The sequence below is a fragment of the Erpetoichthys calabaricus genome, chromosome 3, assembly GCF_900747795.2.
Source record: "Erpetoichthys calabaricus chromosome 3, fErpCal1.3, whole genome shotgun sequence".
Taxonomy (NCBI): Eukaryota; Metazoa; Chordata; class Cladistia; order Polypteriformes; family Polypteridae; genus Erpetoichthys; species Erpetoichthys calabaricus.
In genome coordinates this window covers 39044080-39067893 of record NC_041396.2, presented here as the reverse complement: position 1 = coordinate 39067893, position 23814 = coordinate 39044080, and the positions used below count along the sequence as shown (strand labels likewise).

Sequence of the window (23814 nt, the reverse complement as noted above, 5' to 3'; positions counted from 1 at the left end):
CTGTTCCCCCACTAAGGTCCTCTGATTCTGGTAATCTTGTTGTGCCCTACTCTAACCTGCACTCTATGGGTGACAGGACCTTCATCTATATAGTGCACAGACTTTTGAATGACCTCCCTAAATTAATTAGATCAGCTGACTCAATTCATTCTTTAAAAAAACAACTTAAAACTCATCTGTTCACAAAGGCTTTTAACTTAACCTAACATTCTGCCCCTTCATTAAGTTTACGTCTCTGTCAAGATGTTCAGGATAATTTGTGTGTGTTATATAATAAATTGTTATTTGTTCATGCTTTTCTTCTAGTATTAAATTTAGTATTTTATTCTGGTTTATTTTCTTTTTAATATTTAATGCTTCATATATCCTGTGTTTATCTGTTGTAGTCTTACACAGAAAATATTTCTATCTAATGTTACATATCCCCAACTGTTCTTTCTAAGACTCTGTGAAGCAAGTTAAGCATGGGAAAGGTACTATATAAATAAAATGTATTATTATTATTATTATTATTATTACCTAAACTGAGTCTAATGAGTTATGACCTTGCCTGTCTTGTAGGGACTGCATTCACTTGTGTTTGCTGAACGCTTCAACAAGTTTCTTATCTGGGTTTGCCGTTTTCTCTACATTGGGTTTCATGGCATATGAACAGGGAGTGCCCATCGAGGAGGTGGCTGAGTCTGGTGAGCTACAAGTATATTAAAATCTTAAGTCTGAATATTGTGTAGAGTATTTAATAGCTGAAAATTAGTGTCCTTCTTTGTGCAGGACCTGGCCTTATCTTCATTGTGTACCCATATGCTCTTTCCATGATGCCTCTACCGCAACTTTGGTCCTGCTGCTTGTTCGTTATGGTTATCCTCTTAGGATTGGACACTCAGGTAAAGGAGAAACAAAATCAGATGTTAAGCAAAATGCAGCTTAAACAATTGTCTGGCAATGACACGTTACCAGTGCTGGGGTTCACTTGTTAAAAGTAATATGCTTTACGTAGTCTAAATAACAAGTAATGTAATGCAATACTTATTTTCTTGAAGTAAAAGCACCTGTGTTACTTAAAAAAACAGATATGCATTACTGTGTTTAGTATGGAAGATTATTCTGGTCACTCCAATCAAAATAGAAAGAAAAAAACCCACTGCGTTATTTCACAGGTATAATGCCTTTTTCCCCAAACATAGATAGATAGATAGTGTGGAGAGCAGCCCGGACACAGACAGGCAGACACCGATGGTTTCAAACCACACACACATTTATTATACATACTATTTACAAGTGCGTACACAACCCAGTGCCCCTGCACCAAGCACCCTTAAGTCCAAGCCTTCCAACAATGCCTTTCTCTCTCTCAGACCGCCTCCACTCCTCTCCTCTGAGCTCTGTCCTCTTCCACCCGACTTCAGATGATGAATGGAGGGAGGCGGCCCCTTTTATGTTCACCTGGACGTGCTCCAGGTGCCTCCAGATGAGCTTCCTGCAGCACTTCCTGGTGTGGCAGAAGTGCCGCACGAGCACCCGGAAGCACTCTGGGTGTTCCTGGTAATCCGTCTGCCAGCACCTCCGGGTGTGGCGGAAGTGCTGACGTCCAGGGCTTTTCAGGCATCTGGGCGCCCCCTTGCGGTGAGCAAGGAGCAAGGGTTGAGCTTCCATGCTCTGTTCCCGTGGTCCCCATACCAACTAGGGCGGCTGCTCCGTCGTGGTCCAGAGGAGGCGTAATCCCTCTTCTGGTCTTTCCAGGGGTCCCGGCTGGGTACCGCCCCCAGCCACTCACCACAATAGATAGAATTCTTTATTGTCATCATGCATACACATAACAAAATTTTTTGTTGGTAGGACTCGGCTTCAAGGCAGAATACTTAAAATACACAATACACTATAAATAATAAATATACATAATAAGTATAAAAGACAGCAGCAATAAAACATCATCAAGTCCAGACTTTTCCTGAGGTAGTACGCCTGCAGAGACCAGTGATCTGTGTGCTTAGGTCTGCAGGGGAGGAATACGAGTGTGTGTGTTTGATTACGAGGGAAAGTGCGTGTGCATGTCTACAAGGGGCAGGTTAGGGGTAGATGTAGATGTATGTGTGTGTATCAGCAGGGGCAGATGGACTTCACAGCTCTGGGGAAAAAGCTGTCTTTCAGTCTGCTGGTACGTGTTTTTATGTTTCTGTACCGCTTTCCTGAAGGAAGTGGTACAAACAGTCCATTTCCCGGATGGGTGAGATCCGTAGCTATACATTTGGCCCTCTTCTGCACCCTTCCAGCATATACAGAGTCCAGGTCTAAGAGAGGACTTCCCACGATCCCCTGTGCTGTTCTCACCACCCATGCCAAGTCCTTCCTGTCCTGTGCTGTGCATCTGCTGTACCACACTGTCATACTGTGACAGAGAATGCTTTCTACAGCAGATCTGTAGATGTTTGTGAGCAGCCGAGAGGAGAATCCAGCACATCTCATCTTTCTGAGGAAGAAGAGTCTTTGTTGGGCCTTCTTTACCAGGTAAGATGTGTTCAAAGACCAGGTCAGATCTGATGTGATGTGGATACCCAAGAACTTGATATTGTCCATGCACATTACAGCCTCCTCATGTATGAATATAGGAGCATGTTCTGTTCTTCTGGACCTCCTATAGTCCACAATGAACTCTTTGGTCTTGCTGTTGTTCAAGATGAGGTTGTTGGCTGAGCACCATAGTGCTAGGTGTTGTATCTCCTCTCTGTAGTGAGTGTCATCATTGTCTGATATGAGACCCACCATGGTCGTATCATCCACAAACTTCACAACCATATTTATGGCATGGATGGCAGAGAAATCGTGCATAAATAATGTGAAAAGTGCTGGGCTGAGCACACAACCCTGTGGCATGCCTGTGTTCAAAACCAGTGTGGCTGATGTACGATCTCCAATTCTAACCACCTGAGGCCTGTTGGTGAGAAAGTCCCTGATCCAGAGACACAACAGTGTGGACAGACCCAGATTATGAAGTTTTGTACCAGCTTGTACAGGATTATTGTGTTAAACGCTGAACTAAAATCAACGAATAGCATCCTAACATAAGTGTTAGGGCACTGCAGATGAGTCAGGGTTGTGTGAAGTACTATTGAGATGGCATTCTCTGTAGCTCTGTTCCTCCTGTAGGCGAACTGATGGTTGTCAAATCCAACAGGGATGGCATCCTTGATGTACTTCAGGAGGATTCTCTCAAAGCACTTCATTATTACTGGGGTCAGAGCCACAGGGCGGTAATCATTAAGGTAGGTGACTGCTGATTTTTTAGACATTGGCACAATAGTTGAGGATTTGAGGCAGATAGGGACCATTGCAAGTTGTAGAGAAAGGTTGAAAATGTCCAGAAAGACTCCTGCCGATTGATCAGCACATATTTTCAGTGTCTTACCCGACACCTTATCCGGTCCTGCAGCTCTGTTGTTGTTGATCCTCCTCAGGGTGGACCTCACTTGGTGTAGTTGCAGGACTATAGGCTGATGCTGCTCCTCCAGCCAAGGGAGATGTGCAGTCTCCCTGCTGCTGGATGCATCAAAGCATGCAAAGAAACTGTTCAAGGTGTCAGGGAGACTAGGGTCATAGCTGACCTGCTGATCGCTGTGCTTTTAATCCGTTATGGTCTTTAAGCCTCTCCACATGTTCCGTGGGTCGTTGTTATCAAAATACTCCTCAATACGCGGTTTGTATCTGTATTTTGCCAGGTTTATTCCTTTTTTTAGTTCTTTTCAGGCTTTGCTATAAGCCAGCCTGTCACCTGACCTATATGTAGCATCCCAGGCTTTAAGCAGGGACCTCACTGTACTGTCCAGCCACGGTTTCTGTTTTGGAAACCCCCTAAAGGTCTTCGTGGGCAGGACAGCATCAGTACAGAACTGCACATAGGATAGGACAGATGATGTTTATCCCACTAGATCTGAGCCCTCTTTGAACACTCCCCAGTCAGTATGCTCAAAACAGTCCTGTAATGCTGAAGATGCCTCCTCAGTCCATACCTGTACTGTTCTGGTAGCTTCATCTTGCAGATCATGGGAGTATAGGCTGGGATCAGCTCCACTGCGATGTGGTCTGACATGCCCAGATGTGGGGCTGCTACAGCCTTGTATGCTCCTGGGATGTTGCAATAAACTTGATCCAGATTGCTATTGTCTCTAGTTGGAAAGTTTATAAATCCTCGAAATTTGGGAAGCACTGCTTTTAATTCTACATGATTAAAATCACCAGCCACAATCACAGCCGCGTCTGGATTGGCATTCATTTGTCTGCTAATCAGGCAGTACAGCTATTCCAATGCTAATTTAGCGTTAGCTAACGGTGGGATATAAGCAGCCACTATCAGGATGGAGGAGAACTTTCTTACCATCTTGAATGGTCTTCATTTCACTGCCAGATATTCCAAGTCGGGGGAGCAGTATGTTCCAATAATGTTTGTAGCTGTACACCAGGATTTATTAATGTACAGCGCCAGCCTCCACCTTTACATTTAGCGGAAGCTTCAGTCCTGTCTGCCCGAAACAGAACGCGCCCCTCTAGCTCGACCACAGCTTCTGGGATGTTATTATCCAGCCTGGTCTCGGTAATCATTGCCACACAGCAGTCCACCCTATGTGAGGCGATCCTCAGCCGAATCTCGTCCATCGTATTGGCGAGAGACCTGGTGTTCGTGAGGAAGAGACTGGGAAGAGCCGGTCTGTAGGGGTTAGCATGTAGCCTAGCATGTATGCCGCTCCTTCTGCTCCGCTTTTGTTTATGGTGTCTCCTCCGCCGTCTCGGCCACAGAGAGGGGATGGTAAAAGCCTCAGTAGTCTGCTGTACCTCTGCTGGAACAAAGTCTAGCCTTGGTGATTCGTGGAGCTCGAACCACTTCTCTATATTAATTAAATCAGCCCTTCCATACTGGATTAACGGTTCAAGTGGTTTAACTAACAGTAAAAACTTAATTACAAATAAAACGAAGCCAAAAGCTGAGAGCCACCGAGCCGCTGCGTGTGTCCGCGCCACCATGAAAAAGTTCATGTTGCCTGCTTCTGTCAAAGTTTAATAATAATGAAACAAAAGTTATTGATATTGATTTAATCCTGCATGTGCTGAGGGGGTCAAATTCTGGCCAGTGAATCGTGCCATTTTTCATACAAGTGAAGAAAAAGTAATTACTGTTTGCAACACATTACATTTTATAATAACAATGTACCATACTGTATTTAGTTACTTTTGTTTGTAAATAATGAGTAGTGTAGCTGTGTTACAGAGTGTTCCCCAACCCTGCACAACAAATAATTCAAACATAACTTACACTTCTTTCTACTTTTCTAGTTTGTGTGCATGGAAAGTATTTTGACAGCCATTGTGGACATGTTCCCTCATCTATTTCAAAAAGAAAGAAGACGACAGCTGCTGTTGGGGGTTACCAGTGTCCTCTCCTTCTTAGTGGGGCTTCTAATGGTCACTGAGGTAGGAAAGCAGGAACTCTAATTGATATTGATGTAAAAATGTAATTGAACAAACTTGATGTCCAAGATTGATCTTTGAAACTTTAATAAGTGGCTTTGAAAACACAGTACTCCTTTATACAACAATATTAACTTAGTGTGAATAAAGATTCAAACCAAAAATTATTATAATATTACATTCAGTTATTATGAATATGAATATCACTGGTGCTGCCAATTGGTTTTAGAAGTCACAGAATTAGTTCATTAGAGATCACTGTCTGGGGTTTCGGTTGATATTTGTCTAAATGTGTGTGGAAGGGCCAACGTGTGGTGAGTCAGTATGGTGGCCTAACCCACACAAATAAAACCAAAGAATACTCCCACTCAGTGAAAAGGGGATTGAAAAGCACAAGTCAGGGGATGGAGGCAAGAACATATTAAAGTCAATGAATATCCCTTGGAGTTCAGTTGGGTCAATCATTAAGAAAGAGTAAGAGTATGGTACAGCTGTAAATCTGCCCAGAATAGGCCATCCACAAACACTAACTGATCATGGACGAGTAGACAAGTGAGGAAGGCCACAAAGAGACCTCTGTGAACAGTAAAGGGGATACAAGCTCCCACAGATGAGATTGGAGAAACTGTGCAGACAGCAACTGGCTTTGCCAGTTGCAGCTTTAATGAAGAGTGGCAAAGAGAAAAGATGCATACGACATCTTGGTTAGAGTTTGTCAGAGGTCACAAGAGAGACTCTAAAATCAGCTGGGAGAAAGTCCTACGGTCTGATGAGAGCAAAATGTATTTTTTTTGGACATCAGACTAAATGCCATATTGGAACATTGCACATTGTGAAAAATGCACCATCCCTACTGTGAAGCATGGTTATGGCACGATCATGCTGTGGGGATGCTTCTCTGCAGCAGGTCCTGAAAGGCTTGTTAAAGGTAAAAGGAAAACAGCAAAATGCAGATAAATCCTGGATGAAAACCTGATGCACTCTGCCAGCAATGTATGTCTTGGGAAAAGATTTCTTTTCCAGACCATAACCCCAAGCATAAAGCTAAAGCTACACAAGAATGGCTTAAAAACGAACCACTCTAATGTCCTGGAGTGGCACAGTCAGAGTGCAGATCTCAATAAAATCTAGAATTTGGAGCAGGATTTGAAAAAGGTCGTTCACCCTTGATCCCCTGATAGAACCTGGATAGATTTACAAAGAAGAATGGGGAAAACAGATGGAAAAAACTGAATGAGAAAGAGAGACCTGTGCACAGAGACTCAAGGCTGTAGTGACTGTAAAAGGTGTGTCTATTAAATGCTGACTTAAAGGAGATGAGTACTTATCCAGTCAAATATTTGGCAGTGGGTAGCGCTGGGAGTTAGGAGACTTGGGTTCGCTTCCCAGGTCTTCCCTGCATGGAGTTTGCATGTTCTACCTGTGTCTGCAAGGGTTTCCCCTGGGTATTCTGGTTTCCTCCCACAGTCCAAAGACATGCAGGTTAGGTGCATTGATTCTAAATTGTCCCTAGTGTGTGCTTGGTGTGTGTGTGTGTGTGTGTGTGCCCTGCAGTGGGTTGGTGACCTGCCCGGGGTTTGTTTCCTGCCTTGCGCCCTGTGTTGGCTGAGATCGGCTCCAGCAGACCCCAGTGACCCTGTAGTTAGAATGTAGCGGGTTGGATAATGGATGGATGGATGGATGTTTGTAATTAATTAAGACAACTTTGTACAGATCTGTTTTCTCTTTGAGATTTGAGAGTCTTTTTCTGTTGATCAGTGATTCAGTGTTGTCCATCCATTTCTACATCTATCTCCATAAACTGCTTATCTAGGGCAGGTTGGCAGAGCCTATCCCAGAAAATCATTGCAAGAATAACCTTGCAAAGGGCACCAGCCCATCACAGGGTGAACACACGCACACATACATACTAGGGCCAATTTAGCAATGCAAATGCAACTTACCTGAATGTCTTTTGACTGTGGAAAGAAACCTGAGGAAATCCACAAGGACATGCAGGAGATTCAATGATATATAAGAATAAAATGTGAAAATAGCGAAGGGGTGGTATAATGATTTTTATAATACTATCAAACATGTCACTAGATACTTTAGACTATCTATCTACATTATCAATGCATCTTCTATGTCATGTATTAGTACCGGCTTTGCTACCTGTCTAAGAGGGGTTGATATCTAAGAAATCAACATAAACCTTAGTGTATTCAGAATTAGCTTTTGCAGTGCACCATCTATTAGAGTGTATTTTGTAATTTTGAAGTATGTAAATGTATTGCATTTGTCAGTCCAACAGATGGCATATCAGGAACATTTGCGGTAATAAAATGCAACACAATTTTCATCCCAACAACAGGCACATCAAAAACATTAGCACTGCTTTTTCAAATTCCAGAGCAAATGGCAAATAACATGAGATACAGCAACCGGAAACCGGAAGGATCCACAGACACACAGACAATTGTCCTTTTATAAAGGTGGAACACTTGGCATGAACTCTGCTCCTTGACAAATAAGGTGTGGAGCTGCTATTGTGAGATCCTCACCAAGCTGATTTAAACAATCTGTAAATGCAAGAAGAAGTAGTCCACAAAGCAAACCTGTCAAAATCTTTATAGACTATAAATCTGGAAATCATTAGACCACACGAAAATATAAGATTATTTAATGCAATGTGATGTGATGACCAACAGGGAAATTATAGCCTAATGATATGCACAGGTGTGGACACTTAAGCTTGGGTATTTAAAATATTTTAACTGACTAGACGTATCATTCCTGTTGTCTTTTGATCTGCAGGGTGGGATGTACATCTTCCAGCTTATTGACTATTATGCATGTAACGGCACCTGTCTTATGTTTATTGGTATCTTTCAGTCCATATGCATTGGGTGGGTGTACGGTAAGTGAGCTGAGCTGTACTTCTTTTACTAAATAAATATAAATATATTAATATTTTATTTTGTAAAATATATTTACTTCATAAATGTAATTTTAGCAACTGGCCATGTTACTCCTGCCATGATGTTTTCCCCTTCCCTTCCCTGGGAAAGGTACTATATAAAAAATATATTATTACACTGAAGCTGATTAAAAAAGCTTTGATATTGAAATGCTATTGATTAGCCAGTTTTTATAAACACTCTTTGGCTATATACAGTGTATAGTTTTTACACTTAAACTTTATGCACTGCTTGCTCTTGTCATCAGTTCTCACTTTCTTTCTTTTTTCCAAAAATGTAGACCTTGGTGTATGTAAAGAAGTGCTTACCTGTGGACTGATTACTACCAGCTAAAAGACAAATCTTGTCTTTCTCTAAACTGTAACTTTTACAATAAATTCAACTTAACTTGTCCCTTACGTAGCATTAATTTTTCTTTATATTCCGCTATTTCCTGATGATCATTCAATATGTTAGGTTTAAGAAACAGTAATGACTGATTGCCTTGAGGTGACCTGGAGATCTCCCAAGGTGGTTTCCCACTGCAGGAACTTTGTCTTCATGAATCAGTGAGTTCTTGTATTATGTAGACCTTGGACCACTTGTGGTCACTGGCTGTACAACAGGAACTGTAACCTTTATGCAAAATATGTGATGTGCAAAGAGGAGAGATTTGGTGTGAAGTGAGGTGTGTTTAGGAGATCACAGAGGAGCCTTCACCTTATTGCTTCAAAGCAATAGTGACTTCATAGGGAAGATTATTGCTTCAGTGCAGTGCATGGCATGGCATACCAGGTAGGCAGTTATGTAGAGTGATGTGGCGTGAAATGTGGTGCTTCATCTTCACTGATAATTCTCCAAAGTCCAAACTACTAACAGATTTGCAAGATGATGCAGTGCTTTTGGTCAACTAATCAGCACATTAAAAAAATTCCATGTTTCAGCCACACCAATGGTAGTTTCTGGCTGAATAAAAAGTACATATCCTAGAATAGGAGCTCAAATAGTACCAGGAACTACCTATCAGAAACTACAAATAGCCAGAGTTCCTGCAGTGGGAATGCTACAAAAGTTTCTGTAGTTTCTATCAAGTCCCTCATTCCTGAAAAAAGTTCCTGGAGTTGGAAAGTGCCTCTAGACTCGTGATTTGTCATTTCTCAATGTCTTCTGCTTCAGGTGCTGACCGCCTGTATAAAAACATTGAAGATATGATTGGTTATCGTCCCTGGCCTCTGATTAAATATTGCTGGACTTTCTTTACACCAATCATTTGCATCGTAAGTCTTTATTTGTATGTGTACATTTTCAAAACACTTACCCAATGAATGTGAATGTGTCTGTCAAGCACAGTGACAAAGAGCTACCATGAAACCATCTGAAGAATGGGTCAAGGTGTCAAGCCTCAGGCTCCATTCTGCTTGTTTCTTATTTTGGTGCTAAAACTCTTTGCTTTGCTTCTCTATTGTTTCTCATTTGCAGGGTACTTTTATTTTCTCACTGGTGGATTACACCCCACTGAAATACAACAATGTTTATGAGTATCCATACTGGGCATATGTTCTAGGCTGGGTCCTTTCTATGTCTTCTATCACCTTGGTACCACTTTGGATGCTTTTGAAGATGACACTGGCAAAAGGAACTCTGCGTGAGGTACAGTGTATACCGAATCTGAGGGACACACACACACACATATTTCTTGTATAAGAACTTTAAAGGGTTTCACTTTTTCTCTTATTTTTCTCTGCTCTTCAGCGTTTGGTGTTACTGTGCCAGCCCAGCGTCCAGTCAGACATATGCAGAACCCAGAGGAGAGCAAACAGTGCAGGACCTGACTCGTCTGCGCAGTAGAAGCACATCTGTCAAAAAGAGATCTCCAAAATAAACACTGAGACACTATTAAAAGAATATTCTATTCCCAAATGTGTTTGTCACACAGCAGAGCTCTGTCCTACACACAATCTAAAGATATCACAATGATTAGATTGCATTTTTGCCAGCAAATTATTCTCTGTGGTTGTGTTAAAATAATCATAAAAATGTTTATCACAATTACTGGTTGTCAGAATCTCTGAGGCATAATGATTACTATTTTAGACAAGCATTAACCAGAAATATCATAAGCCACTATAAACATCATAGTTGTCAGAACTCTACCTAGACACGTTAGAATTATTAGTGCTTTAATGTAAGGCTGCATCATTTAGTAACTACCTCAGCTTCCCTGGAGGCAAAATACATTTTTACAAATTTGTATTATTAAAATCTATTTAAAATAAACTAAGTGTGCTACACAGAATATATGGTCTTATGTTTTTATTATTTTTTAAAAACAAAGTAAGGTCAAATTGAATAAATTTATAGTTCATTTGGTTATTATTTTCAAGATAACAGAATTAAATATAAGAAAATTAAAAGTTAATATGTTTTAGAAATATATGGTTTAGAAACTCTATGTTAGCTTTAAAGCATATAAAGGGCAACAAACTCTTCACCAATTACCTACTAACTACACTGTGTATTACAGTATATTCAGGTTCAGAATGTTGTAACAAGTCCACAGGTAAATGCAATTACAAAGTTTTCATTATGTAATTAGTAACATGTACTCACACAGAGACACAGATCTGCTTAAATAAACAGGATACAAAGTGGTTCGAAAGTGATTAGCATAAATTGTTGAACTATGGCCAGCTGAAAACAGAGGAGTGGAAAATGAAAACTCCAGACAGCAGCATCCCAGGAAGAAATAAAAAATAAACCTCTGCAGGGTTCACAGACAGTTAAGTCAGACACAGTCACAGTCTTAGAGACGTCAGTCAATCTGGCATTGTACACCAAAGTATGTGCTTTCCTTCTGTTCATGCAAGCAACTAACAGATTAAAGTTCTCCTCAAGGCTAGTCTTATTCTTTAATATGTTCTTACCAAACACACACAACTTTAATAAAAATAAAAAACATTTAGAGGTCACTCCATTTGGTAATTTTTATATCACATGTGCCATGTTTCAGACTGACTCCGGTTCAAAATCTTGTTTCATGTCTTTTATGTTAATTGTTGTGCTATTTATTTACATTAATGTTGTTTTTGTTGATTATGTGCATTATTTTTTGGTTTCTATCTTGTTTATACGCTGCCTTTGTTATGCTCTATATACAGTATAGTGAAGGAGACAGGGCCACCTGCCAATCACCATCTGGATCTGCCCTCTGCCCTATAAATCTGGAGGGTCTTCCACAGTTCCTGGTGATTCATTAATAACGTGCCTGGGAATGTTGAATTTTCTTGTGCCTTTATCTGTGCTTTTATTAATTACTGGATTTTCAGTTTGTTCTTGAGACCTTGTTCACGTTGATTGTATGTGTTTTAGCTAACTCCACTTGCCATTTGTGCTTCACAAAGCTTGCTTTTGTTTCAAAGCATTTCTGTGTAAATAAACCTTTTAATTACATAAAGTTATATGTTTGCCCTTATTACTAGCCAGGTTTGACTGTTTTCCCCATGTAGCTGGCATTTTTGGGACTGCTTAGATACCTCCTTGGGAGTTACTGAATGTGCTTTGTGATTCCAAGGCCATGACAGTCTGAACTGAACAGCAGACAACTGTTCCATGTAGGTCTACAACATTAGCACTGTCTTTGGTGAAGGTGGAAGACTCTTGTGATGGTTTGTGACCAGACAAAGAATAAACTGTTTCTGTTCCTCGTCCTTTGTCAGTGTGTCATTGTACTTTTTTTGATGAGATTTACTCCTCTTTAGCTGCGTCTTTCACTGCCATCATTTGTGCCAATAGTTCTTCAAATTCATTGAAGTCTAAATCATCTGTACACTTTTCTGATGGTATCTTGATAACCGACTGAGACTTTATTGCTATTTTCCATTAGAACATCAAAGAAATACGTTGCTCTTTCTGTTACCAGATCCTGCAACTTCAGTTGTTCAGATTTATTTTCAGCTTAAGATATCAAACAATGTCTGGAAACTGTGGTCGCGGCAAGCTTTGCACCATCTTTCCCTTTCCTGTGTTTCTGCTAAGACCATGTTATCAAAAAGAGCTAAGCCTGTCAAATGTTCCAACAAAAGTCAGAGATGCATTGAAAATGCTGCATATGCACTGCCGGCAACAAGCCTGATTTGGGTAAGTCTTAATGAAATGACAAAAATTTGATTTTATTGAATGCAAATGGTGCTTTGTTCCACTGTCTGATAAAAAGAAAACTAACAAATCGAGCAAAATCTGTGATAATTCTGAATTTATATGCAGCCAACCTGAACTGAGCCTTAAAAAGGAATATTTTAAATACATAAATGTCTTTTCCCTTTCACCTGGAGTGGTGTCAGACCTGGAGCTCGAAATGACTTACTACACCAAGAAACAAGAGTGAGAAATGTAAAAATTCCTGATAATTCTCACTTGGATGCTGGGCTTCAAGGGCGTGTGGACTGTAAGTAGTCAAATTTTTCATGTCGCAGTTTGAACATTATTGGGTCTGCAAATGGATCATCAGTACCCGCAGAATATGCATTTTGATTTCATTCTGAAATTGCTTCCACATAGCAGATGATGGGGCTTCTGTTTGACCGAATAAGAAAGAGAAGATGTTTGACAACACTACTTCAGTAACTTGAAGACAGCATGAAATCCAGACCATTTCAGTTCCTACAGCTTGTTCAGTTCTAATACATACTCGTCTATGAAGCCTTGTGTTATTGGCTGTTGTAGGTGTAATGATTTATAAGTTATGAAGTTATCAACACTTCATATAGACAAAGTCATTACTAGATGTTTCTAAAAATATCTGTGTAGACCTCAAATAAATTAGAAATAAAACAGAAACTCCTGCTTACTATGATAATCTTCTGAAAGTTTCCACTTACTGCTAGAATGTACTGGGAACTCCACCTAAGTACTAGAATGTTCTCTTTTTCATTTTTTTTATTGTTTACTAATCACTTAACCAGGCAAGAACCCTGTACATATGTAGTAACAATACAAATACTGTAAAATGTTCAGAAAGGAGTAACCGTTAAATGTTTCGCAATCAAGCCTACATTTCACAGGTAAGCAAGCTATCCCTAATACACAAAAATAGGCTTTGTGGAAAAATGATCACACAAACATCATTTCTTTGCATAGGTTTTTTGACCACAACAATATACAGTATAAAGGGCTGGGGACCCCATTTAATGTGCACAAAAGAAAAAACGAGATGGAAAAGAAATTTATCTCAGACATATACATCCTTCGGTGCTTCTGTCTCAGGCTAGGAAAAGACTTGCTCTCTGCTGTGGTTCTCCATTTTGTTCTGTCATTAGTCCAGAAGTGAACACTGACTTCTGGTAACATTTTTGTTTAAATAACCTTTGGGTGGGAAAAGCAGGACCTCGAAGCCGCAAGTGTGGATGTTGTCATTTCACATGTATATAAAATTGTTTTATATTGTCAGGCTTGGGTCACAAAGTTTCACAGGAGAGTTCAGCAGGTTTTCCAAGGAGTAGAAACTTTATTGCTGTTCTGCCAGACACAAACACAAGTCTGCTACAGAGGCGATCCGGCCTTACAAGGAACAGCCGTCAAACTTGATGCATCGGCCCCGACTCCTGCTCAAAAGAACACAGTCTTCTTCATCAAGGGGATCCAGCAGGATGGTAGCAGTGGCCGAAGCAGAGGGAGTCTGGGGGAAGAGAGACAGGAGAGTGAGAGAGCACAGGATGCCCACAGCTCGGTCTTTTAACACTAGAATTACCAGAGCCTACGAAAAAACTCATAGATCCATCCCACCTTAAATTGCTTCGCACCTCTCTATCAGCATCTTTTGTCCTGTAAATGTGTCAATAAGCACATTTAAACTTCACCTGTGACGTCACAAAACCCGTGAAGTTTTGATTACCAGTCAACAGTTGATACCGTTGCGCCACCAAAGCGATCGTAGCAAATGCGTGTCAATGTCGCACCCTAACGCGGGTTCTTTTTCTGCAGTTATATACTTGAATAGAAGCGCACTTGTTCTGTTATATTTGTACCTTTTATGAAAGTGTTTATTTGATATTTGGAATTGAGGCTTAACACATTATACACTTCATGTCTACATTTTGTCAATTATTACTAAAACATGAAAAACGTTTGTTTTAATGATGTGTTTACTGTACATAGATTGTTGTAGACACGGAACATACATGAAATGCATGTCTTCCAAATAACGATATAGTATTTATAAAAGGTGTCATTTTGCTTGACTTCTCACTCTATACAACTCCAAGCAACTGACACGCAGGTAAACAGACTTGAGCTGAGAAACCTGTGCGGCAGTGGGGGATGAGATAGCAGGCTGCTTGCTGCTTATCGACACATTTACAGGGCAAAAGACGCTGATGGAGAGGTGTGAAGCGATTTAAGGTAGGACGGATCTACATGTTTTTTCGTAGGCTCTGGTAATTCTAGTGTTAAATGTTCGGAGCCCCACACTGACGGACAATAAAATCAAACAGCTGCAAGCACAACAACCACTGCATAAGATGACTGTTTGTATCCTACTGCCTGTAGAGCCATTGAAGGAGAGCGTGACAGGTCACCAAGGTAAACTTACGCCCCCACAAATAATAACGGAGTATTCCCACGAGCCAAACACTCCTTTCCATATTCATGATATCATTTAAATATGGCATTTATTCAGTTATCTGCCCTTTTTCGTTTATGTGGGACCTATGGAGGTGGTGCCACCCAAGATACTGACTTTAGTATGTATGTAAGGTAAAGCGCTTCCACTGTTGTGCTGTGGTTAGTTATCAACTTCTGTTTGTGTTCTCGCTTTATTAAAGGTATGTTTTTGGATTTTAGTTTTTGGTTTTATTTTGCCTTTGGTTTAAATGACCAACTGTCTTTTGTCATTTTCCCATTAATTCACATATTTTCAGTGGAGTTTGCTCCCTTAATTGTATCCTAATAATTACAATTTAAAACAAGAAAAACAGACAATGGGGTAAACAACATAAAACACTGAACCACTGCAGCTACTTTATGGTCACAACCACTGGGGGGCTCAATAAATAATGTTGATTAAAATCTTTAAAACCAAGATAGAAAAAAACATTCAATTATCTCCATGTAACATACATAACTGTTTGCCACATTCCAGTAAAAATTGAACAAGCCCAGTTTGTAATTTCTGTGTTTACACCAAAACACAGGAAGCAGCAAACAACAGCCTGGTTAATTAGGGTACAAGTTGGTTGGGATGAAAATCTGCACCCACAGTGGAACCCAAGACTGAGCGTGAGAGTTGTAAATCCCTTTAATAAAGCAATCAACCAAATATATAAAATAAAATAATAAGTAACTCAGATGTGACTGGAAATGAATGTTAAGTTCAGTACAGACTTAAAACCAAGAACATCACAACGACATACATTTTGCTCATCAAACAAACAGGAAGGATGGGTGCTGAGCCACAATCCAAAACTTCTGGTACTATCTGCCCCAAAACACATTCACACTGTGAAAGGATGTTCTGTCTCCAAGTGTGGGTGCTTTAAATTTGGTGGTTTCCAAATTAAATCCTGATTTCTGGGTTTCAGTCACCTGCTTGAAAATGCCATTCCTTCATAGTGTACAAACGATCAGTTGAGCCACCAATTAACAACTTGCAAAACTTTAAGATGTGGGCAAAAAACAGGGTTCATGAAGGAAAGTGGCATTGATGTGGGTGAGTAAACCTCATTCGGTCAATGAGTGTAGTCAAACTCAAGTCTTACGAGTCTTCCTCTGCTTTTACAATGATATTCAGAATTTTATAATGTTACCTTGTACAAGAAAATAGCACTGAATGATCTTACTATAGCTTGTGCAATGAATCCATTCCTATGAAAAGAACATATACTGTAAATTGAACCACTTAGTCAAATTTAGGAAGCCAGAGCCTATCTTAGCTTGACAAGTAGAAGCCCTGGATGGGATGCCAGTCCACTGCAAGGCTCACTACTGCATACATCCAGTCTGACACTACTACCAACTTTGAATTAAAATTATTTTAGGAAGACGAGAGGACCCATGAAAACACAGCTAGGACATAATCAAATCTAAACAGTGTAGGTAATTCCTCGGGTGGTACTACAGCTAGGTTCCCCTTGTGAAGTTACCTTTCTACAGTATGTCTGGCAGGGCTACACCTATCATACAGTATCTATAGCTAACTGAAAAATTGGTCTTTATCTAGCACACTTAATTGCATATGGAAACAGAAGACACATAGAGATACTATGTGGAGCAATAAAAAACTCAACCATGAAACGCACTCCCTATGAATAGACAGCTGCTTTTCCAAGAACTGTAAAGACTCAATTTGCCTTGTTCATATGTCATAAACCAGTCAGGCATAAATCTGTGGCTCACCTTTACAATGTTGTTACTAAGCAAACAACTTACAGCAAGCTTTTCTGTATCCATGTACAATAGACAACATCTCTATGATAGCTTCATTATTTTTAACAATAATGTATGTCCTTATTTATGGTTGAAAAACAGCAGGGAAGTGAAACTAGGAAGTCTCATTAAGTGGCTATAAAAAAAGGTTGTCAGCAGTTTGCTCCTAATGCCTTTTGAATTTATAACACTTTATGACAACAAAACAGTTCTTTCTAGGTTGTAAAACCATTCAGTTTTTAAAGTTCCAAAACTAGACAAACACACAATGCGGTGTTGGAAAATTCATACAGAACAGATATGTATGATGGCAGAGTTAGACAGATAAAACAGCTCAATTGCAGCACATCTTATTAAAAATTAAATATGGAAATAAATGCCCAAATGTGCCTTAAATGTCAAAGCATTAATCACATAAATGCCCTCTCCTGCAAGCCAATGTGTTTTTATTTACCTCTTTCATACAAATGTTCATAATTTGCAGAGAGGTTCTCTTAGCTCGCTGTATTTTACTGGAAGAGAAGAAAAAGAGATAAAAAGAGTATTTCATTTAGTTCTTTTGGGAAAAATGACTTGCAAACTTGTTGATATTTAAGATATAACTGCATCAAAAACTCACATTTTTCACCACGGACAAGACCATAAAAATGGTACATGAAGCAATTTCACAAAACAGAACCCTAAGAATTCTAAAGCTGAAAGAAGAAAACTTCCATGGATCACTGAATGTTCACATGCATTTATTTTATCATGATCTAATAGAACTTTAATTTTAGAGATCAATGTTATTTTCTCACCACATTGTGGAGTTCTGTAAGCATATGTGATATACGCTGTCAACGATTTCAATATTTTCATAGATATATACAGTATAACTTTATTCTTCCCCAGGGGGCTATCTGACTTTTTACAGCTGGTCTTTAAGTAAATAAATGCATAAATAAGTTGATAAGAAAATAAATAAATAAATAAATATACACACTCACTTTGGTATGAACACACACCAGAATTACTATAAAGCAAGAAAATATAAAAGAAAGAAAAGTTCTGACTTGGCAGTTCTTGTCACAGTGAGGCATTATCTAGACATACTGCTGTTGGTATAACAGTATTTGTTGGCTGAAAGTATTCAGTGTTAGTGTGTCAGAGACAGTATGTGCAGCATTGTTCATAATGGCACTTTTTCTAAGAACAGGTTTGACGAGAACAAGCCTTTCAGCCCAAAAAAGCATGTCAATTCTATTCATCTAGATCATCCAAAATAACATTAAATCAAGATTTGAAGGTCCCTAAAGTCCTGCTCTCCACAACAGTAATTTGTAATTTATTCCATGTACCTATGGTTCTTTGTGTGAAGACAAACTTTCTAACATTTATGTGAAATCTGCTCTTAACAAGTTTCCAGCTCTGCATCCATGTTCTTGCTGCAGAATTTATTTTAAACTACAGTAAGAACTTGGATCTACTGTAATAACTCCTTTCATAATTTTGCACATTTACTTAAATTGAAAAGGTTTAACTCCTTCAATCTCTCCTCATAGTTCATACCTTACAGACCTCTAATCAGCCTTGTCAGTCTCCTCTAAACTTTCTCTATCACTGCTATGTCTTTTTGTAATATGGAGAGCAGAACTGAATACAGTACTTCATGTGAGGCCTCACTAGTGCATCACATATCGTAAGCATAACCTCCCTTGACTTGAACTCCACACATTGTGCTACATAACCTAACGTCCTATTAGCTTTCTTTATCACTTCTCTATACTCTCAGGATATAGAGAGTGATGAGTTCATTGTGATTCCTAGGTCCTTTTTATAAGGTGTACTTTCAAGATTCAGACCTCCCATTGTACATTTAAATCTAATACTCTTTCTTCCTATGTGCAATACTGGTAACACTTTAGTTTAGGTACTGCAGAAATGCATCTGTTCCTCATTTCCTCTAATGTAACAAGACTTTAACAAAGATTTCACTTGGTCTTCATAACACTTGTAAAACATCAGTATATCAGCTATTCCTTTCTGTGTAGTGTATCATATTGACATGATGGTGCAATGACTTCTTAATATGAAGGATTCACAGGTCTTATACTAAATATGCAACATCAAGAAAAATGGGTCTCAGTTAAGCCACCTCAGACCACTCCAAAGTGACGTTTTGTTAGGAGGTGACATTACAAAGATGAATAAACACTTTACCAATGCTTTGTGTTATGAAGACAAAAAAGAGTGTTTGTTAAGCTCTTGTTACATAAGAGTAAATGCGCAACAGATGGATTTTTGCAGAGCCTAAAATGTTATTATAATATTTTACGTTTACTTACATTTTACTTTCATTAGCCAAAAATCTGACCAAGCCTGTGTGCTAATCCACATCTCCCTGTAAAATGTAGCTTATTCTCCATTATCTTCTCTTCAAGCTAGTTTAGTGTCATCTGCAAACTTAACCAGCTTATTAATTATATTCTTGTCCACATCATCCAGGTCTTAGTTGGAGGAGGTCATATCTTAATATATTATGACAAGACTCTGATTTCTCCATTGTTCTGTGTATTTTACATTGCTATTTTATTCTATCATTTATTATGAGACATCACAGGAATTCCACCCAGCATATTTTCTGAACACATAACCCAAGCCCATATCTCCCTCTGTCCTTCCACTATGACAGAAAGGGAACACCGCAAACGCCAGATGAGATGCACATCACAAATGCTACAAAAGGTATAGAGAAGAGTGACTAGGCTCATTTTGAAGTTGAACTTATGTTATACTTATCAATGCAGTTCAGTGTCCTCTCTTTTTACTTTTTTTAATGAATTCTGTGATTTGTTTGATGCTCGGTAGATGTCACTTCTTTTTTCTTTCTGCTATTTGTGGTTTTGTGCTGTAAACACAGGACCACAGTTCACTTTGCCATTCTCTGTTTACATTTAATAAAGTTTGATGGTCAATGATAAACAAACATAATAAGTACACTTAATAATTAATTCTGAACAGAAGGACCCTGGTTTTCTTAGAAAAAGTTTCTATCCACCAGAACAGTAGACATCAGGTTGCCATAACCTAAAATGTTTTGAATATCCACATCATATCAGGCAATATTCAGGATTACTTCTTCCTTGTCTATGTGCTTCAATGTCTTGTCTGCTTATTCCTTCTTGTTCTTCATTACTAAATCACTATCCATGATGTGCTTGAGGCTCTTCTTTTTCTTTCTGCCATTATGGTGGTTACCACTTAGTTTCTGGATCAGTTTGCCATTAACACATGACCAGAGGTCACTTTGCCACCCTTTAGGGACACTAGGTTGCCACTACTTAAAAAGTTATATTCTTGTGTGTGTGTGTTTCAGTGTCTTGTCTTCTTATTCTTTGTCACATATTCACCTTCTGCAATGTGTGTGAAGCTCAGCAGGTGTCATTGTTCTTCTTTCTGCCATTATGGAGGTAGTAAATTAATTTCTCAATGACTTTGCTTAAACACAAATGTTCTAGCCACAGTAATTCATAAGTGGCCTCCGACAGGGGGTGCCTGGACAGCTCCGGAGCCTTGGTCTGCAGCACTTCTGCCACACCCGGAAATGCTACTAGAAGAGGATCTGGGTTCCCATGCATCACTTCCGCCACACCCATAAGTGCTGCTGGAAGATGATCGGGGAACAGCTGAAGCACATCCGGGTGCAGTATAAAAGAGACCACCTCACTCCATGCAAGTAGTCAGAGTCAGAAGGCAGAGGACAGAGCTTGCGGTATACAGTAGGAGTAGAGGCAGCAGTAAAAGAGAAGGAAGGAAAAGGACTGAATATTGTGGGGTTTGTGCACTGTGTGAAAAGAAGAATATAAACGTGTGTGTTTTTGGACTTCCTATTGGGTCTGGTTGACCAGTGGGACTCCAGAGGCAGCTGAGGGGTACCGGCGGGCCAAGCACGTGGCGGCATCGGCTGTTGCAGAGGCAAAAACTCGGGCATAGGAGGAGTTTGGGGAAGCCATGGAAAACGACTTTTGGTCAGCACCGAGAAGGTTCTGGCAAACCGTCAGGTGCCTCAGGAAGGGGAAGCGGTGCTCCACCAACACTGTGTACAGTGCAGTGCCTCTGGATTGACAAACCGGGGTGGTGGTTCCCCTTTTTAAGAAGGGTGACCGGAAGATGTGCTCCAGCTATAGGGGGATCACACTCCTCAGCCTCCCCAGTAAGGTCTATTCAGGGGTGCTGGAGAAGAGAGTTCGGTCGATGGTTGAATCTCGGATTCAAGAGGAACAATGCAGATTCTGTCCCGGCCGTGGAACACTGGACCAGTTCTACACCCTGGCCAGGATCCTGGAGGGGGCATGGGAGTTTGCCCAACCAGTCCACATGTGTTTTGTGGATTTGGAGAAGGCATTGGACCAGGTCCCTCGAAGCATCCTGTGGGGTGTGCCTCAAGAGTACGGGGTACAAGGCTTGTTGTTACGAGCCATTCAGTACCTCTACAGGAGGAGCAGGAGCTTGGTCCGCATTGCAGACCTGTTTTCCTGTTGAGGTTGGACTCCGCCAGGGCTGCCCTTTGTCACCGATTCTGTTCATAAGTTATATGGACAGAATTTCTAGGCACAGCCAAGGAGCGGAGGGGGTCTTGTTCGGTGACCTCAGAATCTCATCTCTGCTATTTGAGGACGATGTGGTTCTGTTGGCTTCATCGGACAGTGACCTCCAGCTCTCACTGGAGTGGTTCGCAGCCGAGTACGAAGCAGCTGGGATGAGAGTCAGCACCTCTAAATCCGAGGCCATGGTTCTCAACCGGAAAAGGGTGGAATGCTCTCTCCGGGTTGGGAACACAGTACTGCCTCAAGTGGAGGAGTTCAGGTATCTCGGGGTCTTGTTCACGAGTGAGGGAAGAATGGAGTGGGAGGTTGACAGACGGGTTGTTGCAGCATCTGCAGTAATGCGGGCTCTGCAATGGTCTGTCGTGGTGAAGAGATAGCTGAGCCAAAAGGCGAGGCTGTCGATTTACCAGTCGATCTACGTTCCTACCCTCACCTATGGCCATGAGCTTTGGGTAGTGACCGAAAGAGCAAGATCGCGGATACAGGCCGAAATTAGTTTTCTCCACAGGGTGGCTGGACTTTTCCTTAGAGACAGGGTGAGGAGTTCAGTTATCTGGGATAGACTCGGAGTAGAGTCGCTGCTCCTCCGCATTGAGAGGAGTCAGTTGAGGTGGTTCGGGCATCTGGTTAGGATGCCCCCTGGACGCCTCCCTGGGGGGGGTGTTCCGGGCATGCCCCACAGGGAGAAGGCCACAGGGCAGACCCAGGACACGCTGGAGGGATTATATCTCACGGCTGGCCTTGCAACGCCTCGGGGTCCTCCCAGAGGAGCTGGAGGAGGTGGCCGGGGAGAGGGAGGTCTAGGCTTCCCTGCTTAGGCTGCTGTCCCCGCGACCCGACCTCGGATAAGTGGTGGATAATATATGGATGGATGGATGGAGGTTTTTGGACTTGGGTATCCTGCATCTGTCTGTGATCTGGGCTGGAAACTTCCACAATGGCATCCTAGAAGGGACTGTCTGCCTGTTAACCGGCAAGGGACCCAACAAAAAAATTATTTTGTGGACAGCCCAGCACAGCAGACGAAGGCGTGCACACACTGCAGCTCCAGAGCTGTCCAAGCGCCCCTGCTTGGTGGCCACAGGTCCCAGCATGGTTGAACTTCCAAGCTCCAAGCCCATGGCCCTGATGCAGACCAGGGATGCTGCCCTCTCGTGTCCCGGAGGAGGTACTGCTGTTGACAAGTCCTCTCCCCTGGTCCTCTCCTCAGAAGGCCCCCAGCTGTCTGCCACAATATATAAACATATATATGTACATACATACATGTGTGTGTTATATAGTACCTACCAATCGCAAAAGTGACTACACCTGATGAGCCCCAAATAGGGTGAAACATGTGTCATATAGTCTTTGCATTATTTGGCAGGCACTATATAACATGTCTATGATCTGCTTCTCGCAGCTGAGAGGAAGTGGCGGATGTCTTCCAGCTGGCCAACCAACCACATGCGTTACACGGTAGGTAACCACCCAACTATCAGATTGTGATCAGACCTAGGCATACATATATATATATATATATATATATATATATATATATATATATATATATATATAAAATCAGCAATTAAAACTAAATATGAGCAAGCTATTCATATGAGTGTAAATCTCATTAAATACATACTCTTCTAGCATAGCCATTAAGTTGAAGCCCTGTTTTCTTTTAGAGAAAAAAGGGTGCTGACATGGAAATGTAATAGTTTTTCTGTTTATTTATTGATATATTTATTGAAAAAACTTGTGTTTAATAATAATTGTTTTTTTTCTTTTTATCAATTATGCATGCAGATTGCAATGAAGAGATGCATCCATCAACATGCTTCTGAAGTGTGAGTCCAATACTGTGTGTTATGTTTTTCACTAAGTCTCTAATTCTCTTCTGAATAAACACAAAAAAAAGATCTCATTTGACTTTCACAGAACTTTTTAGATCAGTTAATGTCAAAGTTTGTGAGTTTGAACATTTGAAGTACACCAGTAGTGTATTCAAATTGTATGAGTGTAAATGCAGTAGCGTCACAGCAAGATAACACTTCAACATTTCAAGTGAAATTGATTGCCAGTCTTGTATCTATGAAATCAGAACATTTTAAAATGTATACTTGACACACAGACGTCATGAATAATCAGTGACGTAAAAAACACTAATAACCACCTAGAATTCCACATCTTACGAGTATAAAAGGAGAACTGTGCCAGTAAAGCAGAAAGAAGAAGAAAACTCACAACACTAACAACAGACTGTGGAAACTGTAAGTCGAATCCTCTTCTTTACATAGATTCTTTCTCTCTTAGATTATTGTATTTGTTTCCTTAGATTTGCTGTTTTTTTTCTTTCATACTTATCTTTGGTCTTATTGACACATATTTAGGAAAACCTATCAATTAATGGACACTAAGTGACATTTGTTTAG

The 23814-nt window shown here is 40.5% G+C and overlaps 2 protein-coding genes across 3 annotated transcripts in view; both read left to right on the top strand.

Moving 5' to 3' along the window:
* The window catches only part of LOC114647943 (sodium- and chloride-dependent GABA transporter 2-like), a 39137-nt gene extending 28269 nt beyond the window's left edge, over window positions 1-10868 (top strand). The window contains exons 8-14 of the mRNA XM_028796652.2: window positions 562-686; window positions 772-884; window positions 5323-5460; window positions 8254-8356; window positions 9573-9673; window positions 9876-10046; window positions 10149-10868. Coding sequence (XP_028652485.2) covers window positions 562-686; window positions 772-884; window positions 5323-5460; window positions 8254-8356; window positions 9573-9673; window positions 9876-10046; window positions 10149-10244 — 847 coding nt within the window. The 3' untranslated portion in view covers window positions 10245-10868. The remainder of the gene's footprint in view (window positions 1-561; window positions 687-771; window positions 885-5322; window positions 5461-8253; window positions 8357-9572; window positions 9674-9875; window positions 10047-10148) is intronic.
* A 12736-nt stretch (window positions 10869-23604) lies between these two features.
* LOC114649272 (promotilin-like) overlaps window positions 23605-23814 on the top strand; it is an 81989-nt gene continuing 81779 nt past the window's right edge. The window contains exon 1 of one of the 2 annotated variants that reach the window (XM_051924391.1): window positions 23605-23652. The gene's annotated coding sequence lies outside the window, so the exon portion shown is untranslated. The remainder of the gene's footprint in view (window positions 23653-23814) is intronic. The other variant, XM_051924390.1, reaches the window with a different exon arrangement.